This window comes from Heptranchias perlo, chromosome 24, assembly GCF_035084215.1.
Source record: "Heptranchias perlo isolate sHepPer1 chromosome 24, sHepPer1.hap1, whole genome shotgun sequence".
In the NCBI taxonomy this organism is placed as follows: Eukaryota; Metazoa; Chordata; class Chondrichthyes; order Hexanchiformes; family Hexanchidae; genus Heptranchias; species Heptranchias perlo.
In genome coordinates this window covers 17,614,172-17,627,878 of record NC_090348.1, presented here as the reverse complement: position 1 = coordinate 17,627,878, position 13,707 = coordinate 17,614,172, and the positions used below count along the sequence as shown (strand labels likewise).

Below are 13,707 nucleotides of genomic sequence, written 5' to 3'. Positions count from 1 at the left end.
AAAATTCTCTAACCACTTCATTTTGGAGCCAGGTTGAGCCCCACCCCTGGCCTAAGGGTTTGCTCACACTCTGCAGTTTTGGTGTACAGCAGTTTCACTACAGTAAGGTAAATACACCCTGTCCTCCTTTGGCATTTTAAACTTCACTATCTTCCACAGCTGAAGATGCTTTCAGAAAACTTAGCTTCTTTTGTGCCAATCACTGATTTTCTTTTAGCTGGCGATAGTGCAATTCCTACACACACACACACACACACTTTTTAAAAAAGCATTTATTGCTTAATGTTTACTATATCCATGTTATGTATAGTGTGATTGCAATAAATGTATTAAATACTGACTACAAAAGTTTGCTACATTTTCCAGAGAATTATTTTACTTCATTAAATTTGGTCTCTTTAAAATGAACAATAATACAAAAATACTGCGAATGGTTGTAGATTGCATTTTATGTCTGATAAACATTAGTATTTAAACATTTTAAATAGAAACCAAAGTACATTAAAGTAACATGCACTTTTTACCAATTATTCATTAAATTTGCAAGTTTTCTTTTTAAAAATTAGGCTTGGAATTGATTGTTCTTCAGCTTAACAAGTAGAATATTGGGTACTGACAGTAAGACAACTTGAAGAGTATAGGTGTCAGTGAAATGATTCTCATTATAAACAAGTACTATAGATAGCAACTTTCTGGCTAATTGTCTGCAGCAACGTACGCACATCTTCTTCCAGTTTTACTAACTTCTGTGCTTTTTCCTCCAAGGCTTTCTGGTTGTCGTCATAGCTTTTTTCCAGTTCTGTAGAAAACACAACGTTAGCTCACAATTGCAATTCTTGGGCTGTTAGATATGTTCAGTCACTTCTGCTTTACTACTGTGTTCTGTATCAGATACTTCAATTATGCTGCTCCCATTTATGAATTAAGTTCACTGCTGTTTTCCACTGGTTTTCTTTTACTCCTGCATTTAGACCTTAACTGAAGTTGCAATAGTGCTCACAATTTCACCTTTGCTTTCATTTGTTTAATCCTAATAGCTTTTAACTTTGCATAGGAGAGTTTACACAGTGCTCAACTGGCATATTATCTTTCATACAGTATTGGTGCAGATTACCATGGGACAAGTGTCACTAGTTTTATTCAGATTTTCTAACAATGCAGTGTCAAATTCTATGGCAAACATTCAAGTAGAAAAATATTTCCTCGGCAGGTGAACGGACAAATTACTAAGCTGATTCACATTTTTGCTTAACTTGTCTTTAAAATACTCATGTATATTGACACTTCAGGATCCTGTGTGAAGAGCTGGGCATCAATTAGAGAAAATAAAATCTCCAAACTAAGTGAGTTTACTTCCACCAAAGCCAATTTTGCTCTCCTTGCCACAGCTATTTAGAGCTAGGAAAATTAAGTCTAAGCTGCACAGTAGGGCAGGAATGCCTTCAGCTGAAACATTTGTTGAATAAATAAGACAGGATTTCAGCTGCTGACCAGGATATAAAGTAAACTGGCCAAAAATGTATTTATTTCAACAGATTTCAGCAAGACCCTTGCCTGCTGAGGATGTCCTCATGGTTCCTACTGTGACTACTAGCAAACAATGCACAGATTTTATAAATTACCTCTAATAGCATATGTGAAAAAGTAAGAGCTTCTACAAGTATGTAAAAAGGATGAGAGTAGCGAAAGTAAACATGGAGGCTGAGATAGGAGAAATTATAATGGGGAATAAGGAAATGGCAGAGACATTGAAGACAGATACAAAATATTTGTTTAGAGTAGAAGACACAAAAAGCACACCAGAAATAGTGGGGAAACCAAGGATCTAATGAGACTGAGGAACTTAAAGCAATTATTAGTAACGAAAAAGTCTTGAAGAAATAAATGGGACTATAAGCCGACAAATCCCCCGGACCTGATGGCCTACATCCTAGGGTTCTAAAAGAGGTAGCTGCAGTGATAATGGATGCATTGATTGAGATCTTCCAAAATTCCCTAGATTCTAGAATGGTCCCAGTGGATTGGAAGGTAGCAAATGTAACACTGCTATTCAAGAAAGGAGGGAGAGAGAAAACAGTTAGCCTGACACGGTCATCAAGAAAATGCTAGAATCAATTATTAAGGAAGTGGTAACAGGGCACTCAGAAAATCATAATATGATTAGGCAGAGTCAACACTGTTTTATGAAAGGGAAATAGTGTTTGACAAATCTAAAGAGTTTTTTGAGGATGTAACTAGCAGGTGGATGTAGTATATTTGGATTTTCAAAAGGCATTTGATAAGGTGCCACACAAAAGGCTGTTACACAAGATAAGGACTCATAGGGTTGGGGTTAATATATTAGCATGGAAATAGGATTAGTTAACAGGCAGGAAACTAAAGAGTAGGAAAAAACGGGTCATTTTCAGATTGGCAGGCTGTGACTAGTGGTGTCCCGCAAAGATCAGTGCATAGGCCTCAGCTATTTACTATCTATATTAATGACTTGGATGCATTACACTCGGTCCCTTCATCCAAGTTTGCTGATGATACAAAGCTAGGTGGGAAAGAAAGCTCTGAGGAGGACACGGAGTCTGCAAAGGGATTTAGACAGGTTAAGTGAATAACAAGGTGGCTGATAGGAGTATAATGTGGGGAAATGTGAGGTTATTCACTTTGGTAGGAAGAATAGAAAAACAATATTTTTTTAAATGGTGAGAAACCATTAAATGTTGGTGCTCAGAGGGATTTAGGTGTTCTTGTACACAAAACACAAAGTTAACATGCAGGTACAGCAAGCAATTAGGAAGGCAAATGGTATGTTGGTCTTTATTGCAAGAGGGTTGGAGTACAAGAGTAAGGAAGTCTTGCTGCAGTTGTGCAGGGCTTTGGTGAGTCCACACCTGAAGTACTGTGTATAGTTTTGGTCTCCTTACCTAAGGATCTCATGCAAGGTCTACAAATCCTGAATCTAGGCACTAAGGCTGACAATAAACCACTAGATGTCAATTTTTTCCCCCAGTGTACTACTAGTTCGAGTACTCAATTGATGATTTTAACTCCAACTAATCTATTGAGATCAAAGTTAATGAAGATATAAGCAAGTCAGAACATTTTGAAGATACTTTTAAATATTTTAAACAATATTTATGCATGGACTACAGTTACTAAAAAAAAATGGCAGAAACCTTGTCCTGATGTGCTAACCTGGATGAATAGTCACTGACAATACCTGTAAACAATGTGAATGAGGAAGATCTATGTGATCAGATAAGTCCCTGGCCCATTGCCTCAGTGCTTTCCTCCCCCTTGCCCTTTCTCTGCTTTTGCACTCAGTCCAGTCTGGGTGACATTCTGTCCCTCTATGTTGAGGGTTACCAAAAGAATACTTATGTTCGACTTAATCCAAACATTTTGATAATTGTGATCTCAGCTGGCTAACTGTTGTGCTACTCTGCCAAATATAAAGAGTATTAGGTCGCTAATTGTAAGGATGTTGAACAGCTGGTCTGAATTCCATCTTACTCAGTATTTGAATTAGTTTACAGTATATTTAACAAAGGATTTTGGGTCTAACTACAAGTTAAATTTAAGCCATAAATATGAGAGAAGCCTTTTGGTTTGACATTTTTGTTGTTGTCCTTCCCATTGAATCATGTAATACTTACTCTTTAATAACTCAAGTTTCCGACTTGCATCCGATAACAATGATTCAGCTTCATTCTGCAATATCTTTGCTTTCTTTCGAGCATCAGAAGCTGCATCAGATTTTTTTACAATGGTGTCTTCTACAATAGTGTACTTTTCTTTAAGGATAGTATCGAGTACCTAGATTGAAAAAAAATCTGTTAAGATACTGTTAACATCTCACAATGGATGGGCAGTCTAAGTACACCACAAGATGGCACTCTTTACTATGGTAACATTTCTGTTTTAATGATTATTTTCAAATCACGAGTAAATTTAGACAGCCATCGATTCATTTGATTATGTTTATATTTCAAAGCAGTATTTAGATAAATTTAAATATTTCAGAAGGAAAATTAGGCATCCAAAATTAGGTGCAACATGCAATGATTTATTTTGAAACACCTCCCCATTAGAAATACATTATACAGTATCAGTAATGTATTGTTCCTGTATAATCTGCTGTAACTAGCAGAACTAGAGAATGCAAAATTACGTACCACTACATAAAGTTTACTGGCCACTGAAGTATTTTCTGGTTTACATGGTAATTCACCTAGATTTAACATAAGCACTGTTGGAAGTGCGGTATTTCAGTTGAGACTTCAAACCAAGGTCCTGTCTGCCTGTTCCAAGTGGACATAAAAGATTCCATGCCAATATTGGGATTACAGCAGGGAGTCTTCCCAGTTTTCTGGCCAACATTCTTCCCTCAACTAATGCTACCGAACACAAAATTATTGGCCATTCATCTCTTTGCTGTTTACTGTGCACAGATTGGCTGCTGTTTTTGCCTACATACCTGACTCATTTGAAGCACTTTGGGACATCCCAAGGTGCTAAATAAATGCAAGTTCTTTCTTAATGTGCAAGTTTATGCCTACCTGTTTGGCCTCATCTGCAGCCTGCTTTACTTTATCTGCTGTGCTCCCAATGTTTTCTGCAGCATTTGTATTGTCAGTGGTCTTTAGTTTTAGTTCATCGATATCCTTTTCAATCTGTGCTAAGCGTACAGTAGCATTGTTGAGACTTTGTTCTGAAGCTACAGTCTCCGATTCAATCTAAAATTTATTTAAAAAGCAAAAAGTTAAACTGAAGTGGTATAGGTGCACATGAGTATGATTTATATTCCACAAGTGCACTTATTTAAGAACTTACAAATAACCATTCAACACAAGGGAGATACAGCACTAACAGTCAACACATTTTCATTTAGACTATACTTTAGATGAGTATTTCAAAGACATAATGGTTGGTGTAAATTTAGTGATCTCCATAGTTACAAATATTCATCTTAATTGGCACATTACAGCTACAGTGGAACTGGAGATCACCTTGAATATTGTTAATAATAACATAAGAAGTAGGAGCAGGAGTAGGCCATACGGCCCCTCAAGCCTGTTCTGCCTTTAATAAGATCATGGCTGATCATCTACCTCAACTCCACTCTCCCACCCTATTCCCAGATCACTTGATTCCTTTAGTGTCCAAAAATCAATTGATTTCAGTTTTGAATCTACTCACGACTGAGCATCCACAGCCCTCGGGGGTAGAGCTGTGAAATAATTTCAGTCAACTGCACATTAAAATAGAGCACGAAAGGAACAATGTGGACAACAAAATTAGAATGTATAAAGATGTGAAAAATTAAGTCATAACTTTCAGGTAAATACAAAGACTTCAGTAGTAGTGAAAGGATCTATATTAGAGTCTGGATATAGACTAGTCAACATTCAAAACTAGCACTATGTAGTTAATTAGTCTTCCTTTCTATAACCAACCTAAACTGGCACAAAACTCTACCAGCCCCTCAGCACATTATAGGATTTCTCTCTTATGCAAAGTTGCATGACATTTAAATTTGAGTGCAGTAAATTGAACTTTCAATATACCAATACACACACAGACTTTTCAATTCTGTGGTGGTTAGATCAAAGCTGCAACTTTCTTTGTCATCAGTTACATTTGCTTTACAATTCACAGATAAGAAGTTTAAACAAACAGGTGTCTGTCCGCAAGCATAGCTGGGTTATCGTAACAGATGAAGACATATGCTAAGACTCTGAAGATGAGAGATAAAAAGACCATTTTAATTGCAACAGATTATGCTGTACATTTGCTGTCAAACAAATATGCACTTAGGAGTCTGTAATAGTTAACTTTACTCCAGTTCTTTGATCTAATCACAGGGGCTGCACTAATTTAGACTGAGCATGGACTATTCTGTTGATACAAGTGGCAATACAGCTGTAGGCAATGGGCGAGATGCTGGCATTTTATCAGGAAACAATAAACCTGCATAGAGCAGTTCAAAGACTGCTCCGAGTACATTAGCACCCTAATGTTATAGTGCTCTGGGGTCGGCTATAAATTCACAGGTATCAGATTGAAGGCATTGGGGTTGCTTGACAACTACAAGTGAATTTTGACAGACACTAAATGCAATTTTAGGAAAGATCCTGAACAGAAAATAAGTGAATTTGTTTCAAGTTTCTAATCTGTAGCCATCCTTGAAACATTGCTATATGACATTTTAGCTAGCTACTTGTTAAAAGGATTGGTTCCTAAATTCCCCCAATGGCTTGGTGGGTAAATGCAATGCCTTGTGAGGTGCTGTACAGACCATGTATATCCCAGGTTCCTGGCCTGTGTGGAGTTAGCGAGCTTAGCTGAGGCACTACAGATTCCTACCCCGGATCACTGTCCAAACTAATCTGCCAAAACGTGCATATAGAAACATCAGTTGAGGTCTGGCTCTGCTGTGGTGCCCACCGCAGTCAAACAGCTCACTGATCATCACTTAAATTCACACCTGAAGAATGGAGATCTGAGTGATGTACCAGAGGTCTGCATGTATCAATAGAACAGTACATTTGGAGTAATCTGCTTTGGGGAGGGTGGGGTTGAGACACAACAAAAATTTAGTATTCAAGATTCAGCCCCTATAGATTAACACCAATATCTTCAGGGGGGAAAACAATAGTTTCACAGCAGTTTGAGCTGACATAAGGAAAGAAAACAAGCAGTGTGCCACGTGGCATACACAATGCTAAAATCAATATCCTTGAGAGTTTCCCTGGTTTACAAATTAGCTATATTATTTGGTACACAGAGGACAATGGAAGAATATTTATAAACTGACTGGCTAGACATCTGTGGTTCTAGTGCTAATGCATTTATGACAGGTGGATATTATTAAAGCTGTAATAGAAATGAGATTTGATTTCTGATAGGATATCTGAACCCCTACAACTCTTAACATTCTTTGCAACTGAAGTCTTTGTGTATTGTCTAAATAGTGACATACTGAGGTCAGTAGGTCTTGCGTCCCCTCAATGTCTTCATTAGCTTGTTTGATGGCTTTTGCTGCTGCATTCTGTGCTCTTTCAGCTTCATCCAAGGCTACCTTTACACGATCAGCTGTGACTTTAATATCTGTTGCATGAATTCTGTAACACACACAAGTAATTGCTGAGATATCCCCTTCGTAAGATCAGACTCCACTATAATATTTATAATTTAATCTGAGCAGATGATGTCCAAGTGGTGTTGCACAGTCTATTAGCCATTAAAATAAAAGGCCTCAAACATCATGCCAAGGTACTTAGTAATTTGTCAAGTGGATTTAATTTTTGGTGACAGCAATTTAGTGTGGATACTAATGGGCACTGGATTTTGTGTAACAGATGAGGGAAATCAATACTGAAAGATTAATGATCAAGTAATCACTCTAAATTTAAGAAATCAGTTACTGACTAAAATAGTATGACTAATATATACTACTAAAATCAGGACAAGTTGTTTAACTCAAAGATTAAAAAGTAGAAAATATTAATTTTAAATTAAAATTGTATCTGGCAGACGTAGCTGGTAGTTTAAGCATGAGACTTCGTGACATACCTGGATCTCCTGGCCTCATCCAGCAGTGCCTCAGCCCGTTCAATATCAGCTGCACTCTGGTTTAGGATCATTTCCACATCTGACAGACTCTCCACTCGGGCACGAATGTCATTGGTCAGTTCCTGAAGCTGCTGAGGAGTGGTTGGCATTTCTAACTTCAATACTTCATTGGCAACTGCCTCAATGCTCTCTAGATCAGCACCATCCTCTGCAGGGGGGAAAAAACAAAGCTATTTTTGGAACAAATAATGAATGGGTAAAAATAAAATGGTATGAAAATACAGCCACAAAAAGGTAAAGTTAAGTTTAAAAATGTGAACCTAAAATGTAAACAATTTAGAAATCTAATTATCACCCAACAACTTTTTTCAGGCAAAGTTATCATCTTATATAATGATTGCTCATGACATCGATGAGGAAAGAACCAGAACACTGTCCCTTACGTGACTGGATTTTTTTTTTGCGAGTAATCAACACTGGATTTATATTGTCAAGTTGAGTAGTGGGAGGAATACAGAATCTGGTCGTTAAACTAGAACAGAATTTCTACACTAAGTGAAAGCCTGCCTAACTGAAATTGTTGCAGTTAGAAGATGGAGCTGGCTTTCTTGGTAAAAATCCAAATTAAACTAGTTTCCTTATGTCACCTTTTAGGTCTGCATGCCTTTATCTTCCTAGTCTAAGTATGTATAGGTGTTAAGGACAAGGTAATAGAATGACACTTGATAAGTAGCTGACACAAGTCTGAAGGGAAGTCCCTGATGTTTTTTCCCTGTGCCCTGGACACAGAATCTGAACTACCATGTGAATAAATGTCATTTAGATCTAAGGTGAGTCAGTAAACAGAGGGCATAAATTTAAGACAACCACCAAAATAACAAGGAAGTTAGGATTTTTTATGCAAAGGATTATTAAGACTTGGAATGTCCCGTCAGGAAAGTGGGATAAATAGTTTAAAAAAATGTAATTGGTATGAGGAAAGGGCAGGGAAATTGGACGAAGTGGATAGCTGAGAGAGCTGGCACAGGTATAGGAAAACCCTGATCAGTACATTACTGAGTAAATTACTCAGTAAACTTGGCAACATGTCATCCTGTGGCCACACTGCTGAGAGTGCAGTACTTTTCACCCCAGGAACCTAGTCATTGGTGCTTTCTTGAATCACAAACATCAAGTAAACCGAAGATTTTTTGTTTGTTCATCAATGGCAATGCTGAATTCCACTGCACCCATGTGCAGAGTTATGCATCTGGCCCACAACAAAACCATCCAAACTGGTCCAGCCCCAAACATTAATTTGAGGGAACCTCAATTTGGAATGGTCCATATAAAAGTTACCCAATGTGTCTTCCACATTGAAGCCAATGAAGAATAGCAACAAGTGGAAAAAAAATAATCCCCTCCGTTCCAAGGTTTCTTTGACAAGGGCATGGAAAATCAGAATTATTGTCCTCAACTGTACAGATGCTATTGATTTAACCATTTTATATTTCATTAGCGTAAACCATTGGAACTTTTTGTTACGGCCTTCCTTTAGATGCTACCAGAATGTGTAATAAACAAGGTAGTGGGAAGACAGGAGCATTAGTTTCAGGACATATCTTATGGCAGCAAATATATATTTTTAAGAGATTAGTTATGATTTAAAGTTTAGAAGAAATCACTGAGCTCATTTTCTGAAAACAACTCAATCCAGACACTTCGCAGCAGTGCAAATACAACAGAATAATGGTAGACACAAAAGTCTCTAGCCAGACTGTATACGGCAAAGTTGTCACAAGGTGAAGGATGAAAGTGCCTTAATGGAACAAACATTTTTCATATGTTGAGTATAATTTTTTTTAACCTTAAAATAAACAAACATATACATGAATTTACTGCCAAATTTATGAAAATAAAACATAAAAGTTGCACATGGAACCTAAACTTAAGTGAACTACAATATAAACTAATTTGAAAAGGTACCAAGTCAAGGCTGGTGAAAGCCTGTGTTACATCAGTTGTTATTTTTCCTTGACTAACTTGTACCATTACAATAATTATTAGGTCACCAATCAATACTCGTAATGAAGCACAAAAATCCCAAACTAGAGGATCACAAATACCAATTGGATTGATAACTGCTAGACAGTAAAGTATTTAGTCTGTTTTAGAGGAAAAGCCAATGAACTGGGATGAGCAAGTGCATTCTATAGAGTCACATGTTTGTTTATCAGCAAATCTGAAGATCTGTATTAACAACCACAGAAAGGTCTGTAGTATGGACTATCTTAGTCTTCTGGCTGTAAATAAATCTAGCAATAGCAAATTTTAACACGTTTTCTAATTACACAACTCAAAATGGCTCTCCATGGTCATTTGGTTTATTCCTCACCCCTGATATTAGGTCAGTGATATCACACAACAAATAAACTAAAATGCAGAGATAAATGCAACATTAAAAAAAAATTGATCTCAACCCTTACGTGTGAGAAATTCTCTGATTTGTTTGATAAGATTCCTTAGGTCTTCATTGCTCTTGTCCACTTTTTCTTTTGTTGTATTGGTTTTTAACAGGACCTTCTGTGCATTCAGTTTAGCCTCATCTGCTTTAACTTTTGCTTCGGTGACCTGCAGGGACACAATATTACCACCTATTAACCTAATAAGTGTACATACAGTGGAACCTGCTTAATTGCAACCACTCGGACAACCTTGCAAATTGCGATAAAATAGGAATTTCTATAAAGCGGGACGCAGCAAAATCAAGGCTGGTCTGGTGCACAAGAACATTTCTCTAAATTTCACACAACATTCTACAACAAGTAGAATGTTTGTCCCCAAAGAACTCTAATTCACATCTGCACTATCTTTTACTGGCAGTATGGATGCCAAACTTTTTCCATCTTTCTTACCATGTCCCAGGCCTGCCAACTGCTTGGCTTTTTGGGCTAGAAGGGGCCCACTAATAAGCGCATTTCTCCCACACTCATTCTGAAACCAGCACAGAAGTGCCTCCTCGACTACCTCATCCTTTTCCTCAGGCATCCTCTTTCTATCTGTGTTGGATTTTTGATGCCATTCAGTGGACAGCTGTTCCTGCTGTCTCCAAGTCGGCAACAGTAGAGATAGAGTTGCGTAGACGAGGTGCTGCACTGGTTCATCTTGGGCAGCTCATCCATCTTGTTTAGGTGGTCAATTTTTGGGCCGAAATTCATCGCTTTTCTTTTTCCAGCACGTTTGCTGCTGCAGTCAGTGCAAACTGTAACCCAACACTAAGAACAGGGGATTAAGTATTGGTAGGAGTGACCACCGCATAGTCCTCGTGGAGTCGAAGTACCGTCTTCGCACAGAGGACACCATCCAACGTGTTGTATGGCACTACCACCATGCTAAATGGGATAGATTCAGAACAGATCTAGCAGCTCAAAACTGGGCATCCATGAGGCGCTGTGGGCCATCAGCAGCAGCAGCAGAATTGTATTCCAGCACAATCTGTAACCTCATGGCCCGGCATATTCCTCACTCTACCATTACCAACAAGCCAGGGGATCAACCCTGGTTCAATGAGGAGTGTAGAAGAGCATGCCAGGAGCAGCACCAGGTGTACCTAAAAAAGAGCTGCGAACCTGGTGAAGCTACAACTCAGGACTACATGCATGCTAAACAGCGGAAGCAACATGCTATAGACAGAGCTAAGCGATTCCACAACCAACGGATCAGATCAAAGCTCTGCAGTCCTGCCACATCCAGTCGTGAATGGTGGTGGACAATTAAACAACTAACGGGAGGAGGAGGCTCTGCAAACATCCCCATCCTCAATGATGGCGGAGTCCAGCACGTGAGTGCAAAAGACAAGGCTGAAACGTTTGCAACCATCTTCAGCCAGAAGGGCCGAGTGGATGATCCATCTCGGCCTCCTCCCGATATCCCCACCATCACAGAAGCCAGTCTTCAGCCAATTCGATTCGATTCGATTCACTTCACGTGATATCAAGAAATGGCTGAGTGCACTGGATACAGCAAAGGCTATGGGCCTCGACAACATCCCGGCTGTAGTGCTGAAGACCTGTGCTCCAGAACTAGCTGCGCCTCTAGCCAAGCTGTTCCAGTACAGCTACTGGCACCTACCCGACAATGTGGAAAATTGCCCAGGTATGTCCTGTCCACAAAAAGCAGGACAAATCCAATCCGGCCAATTACCGCCCCATCAGTCTATTCTCAATCATCAGCAAAGTGATGGAAGGTGTCGTCGACAGTGCTATCAAGCGGTACTTACTCACCAATAACCTGCTCACCGATGCTCAGTTTGGGTTCCGCCAGGATCACTCGGCTCCAGACCTCATTACCGCCTTGGTCCAAACATGGACAAAAGAGCTGAATTCCAGAGGTGAGGTGAGAGTGACTGCCCTTGACATCAAAGCAGCATTTGACAGAGTGTGGCACCAAGGAGCCCTCGTAAAATTGAAGTCAATGGGAATCAGGGGGAAAACTCTCCAATGGCTGGAGTCATACCTAACACAAAGGAAGATGGTAGTGGTTGTTGGAGGCCAATCATCTCAGCCCCATGACATTGCTGCAGGAGTTCCTCAAGGCAGTGTCCTACTCCCAACCATCTTCAGCTGCTTCATCAATGACCTTCCCTCCATCATAAGGTCAGAAATGGGGATGTTCGCTGATGATTGCACAGTGTTCAGTTCCATTTGCAACCCCTCAAATAATGAAGCAGTCCAAGCCCGCATGCAGCAAGACCTGGACAACATCCAGGCTTGGGCTGATAAGTGGCAAGTAACTTTCGTGCCAGACAAGTGCCAGGCAATGACCATCTCCAACAAGAGAGAGTCGAACCACCTCCTCTTGACATTCAACAGCATTACCATCGCCGAATCCCCCACCATCAACATCCTGGGGGTCGCCATTGACCAGAAACTTAACTGGACCAGCCATATAAATACTGTGGCTACGAAAGCAGGTCAGAGGCTGGGTATTCTGCGGCGAGTGACTCACCTCCTGACTCCCCAGAGCCTTTCCACCATCTACAAGGCACAAGTCAGGAGTGTGATGGAATACCCTCCACTTGTTTGGATGAATGCAGCTCCAACGACACTCAAGAAGCTCGACACTATCCAGGACAAAGCAGCCCGCTTGATTGGCACCCCATCCACCACACTAAACATTCACTCCCTTCACCACCGGCGCACAGTGGCTTGCAGTGTGTACCATCCACAGGATGCACTGCAGCAACTCGCCAAGGCTTCTTCGACAGCACCTCTACCACCTAGAAAGACAAGAGCAGCAGGCACATGGGAACACCACCACCTGCACGTTCCCCTCCAAGTCACACATCATCCTGACTTGGAAATATATCACCGTTCCTTCATCGTCGCTGGGTCAAAATCCTGGAACTCCCTTCCTAACAGCACTGTGGGAGAACCGTTACCACACGGACTGCAGAGGTTCAAGGCGGCAGCTCACCACCACCTTCTCAAGGGCAATTAGGGATGGGCAATAAATACCGGCCTCGCCAGCGATGCCCACATCCCATGAACGAATAAAAAAAAAAGCCATGGTAATCGCACCTCAAGGTGCGAATAGCTGATTGGCTACTTCGGGCAGTCTCCGCTGTTCAGAGTGTTTAATATGGTATATGCAGTGCTTTTGCCGTTGACATCTATGGGATTGGCAAATGTCCTTAGTTGCCCGGTATAATCAGCTGGCCACAATAACCACGGGCGGTATAAGTGATGGAGACTGTACTAAATTTCTTACCTGTTGTAGAAATAGTGATTCCTAAAAAAAATTGTTTATATTATGAGTTTGCTATCATAGTAAAATTGAAGGGTATGATGATGGTACCCATGTACACAAATTAAACTTAAGAAACCCAGATAATCATAACAAAAGCAGATTAAACATAGTTGACAAAATGAAGAACTATCACATAGAAATTATATCAAAGTAGTACTGACAACTGAAATGGAAAACTGTCATTGCATGGAGCACACAAGCAAAATGTTTGTCCTAACTCATCTGTGACCTACTCTAGCCTTTTTTGGAATGGTGTTGGCGGCCTTAGTGAAATATCTGCACGTTCTGTTTCAGAGCTGACTAATGTTGTATAACTGGCTGGTCCCTTGATCACTGCTGTGGCATTGAGTGCTG

The 13,707-nt window shown here is 39.9% G+C and overlaps 1 protein-coding gene across 1 annotated transcript in view; it reads right to left on the bottom strand.

Annotated features, from left to right (window-relative positions):
- Window positions 1-257: 257 nt before the first annotated feature.
- The window catches only part of lamb1a (laminin, beta 1a), a 70,593-nt gene continuing 57,143 nt past the window's right edge, over window positions 258-13,707 (bottom strand). The window contains exons 28-33 of the mRNA XM_068004824.1: window positions 10,032-10,176; window positions 7,567-7,774; window positions 6,974-7,115; window positions 4,551-4,727; window positions 3,648-3,807; window positions 258-799 (exon numbers count right to left, since the gene is read on the bottom strand). Of these exons, the coding sequence (XP_067860925.1) occupies window positions 663-799; window positions 3,648-3,807; window positions 4,551-4,727; window positions 6,974-7,115; window positions 7,567-7,774; window positions 10,032-10,176 (969 nt within the window). The 3' untranslated portion in view covers window positions 258-662. The remainder of the gene's footprint in view (window positions 800-3,647; window positions 3,808-4,550; window positions 4,728-6,973; window positions 7,116-7,566; window positions 7,775-10,031; window positions 10,177-13,707) is intronic.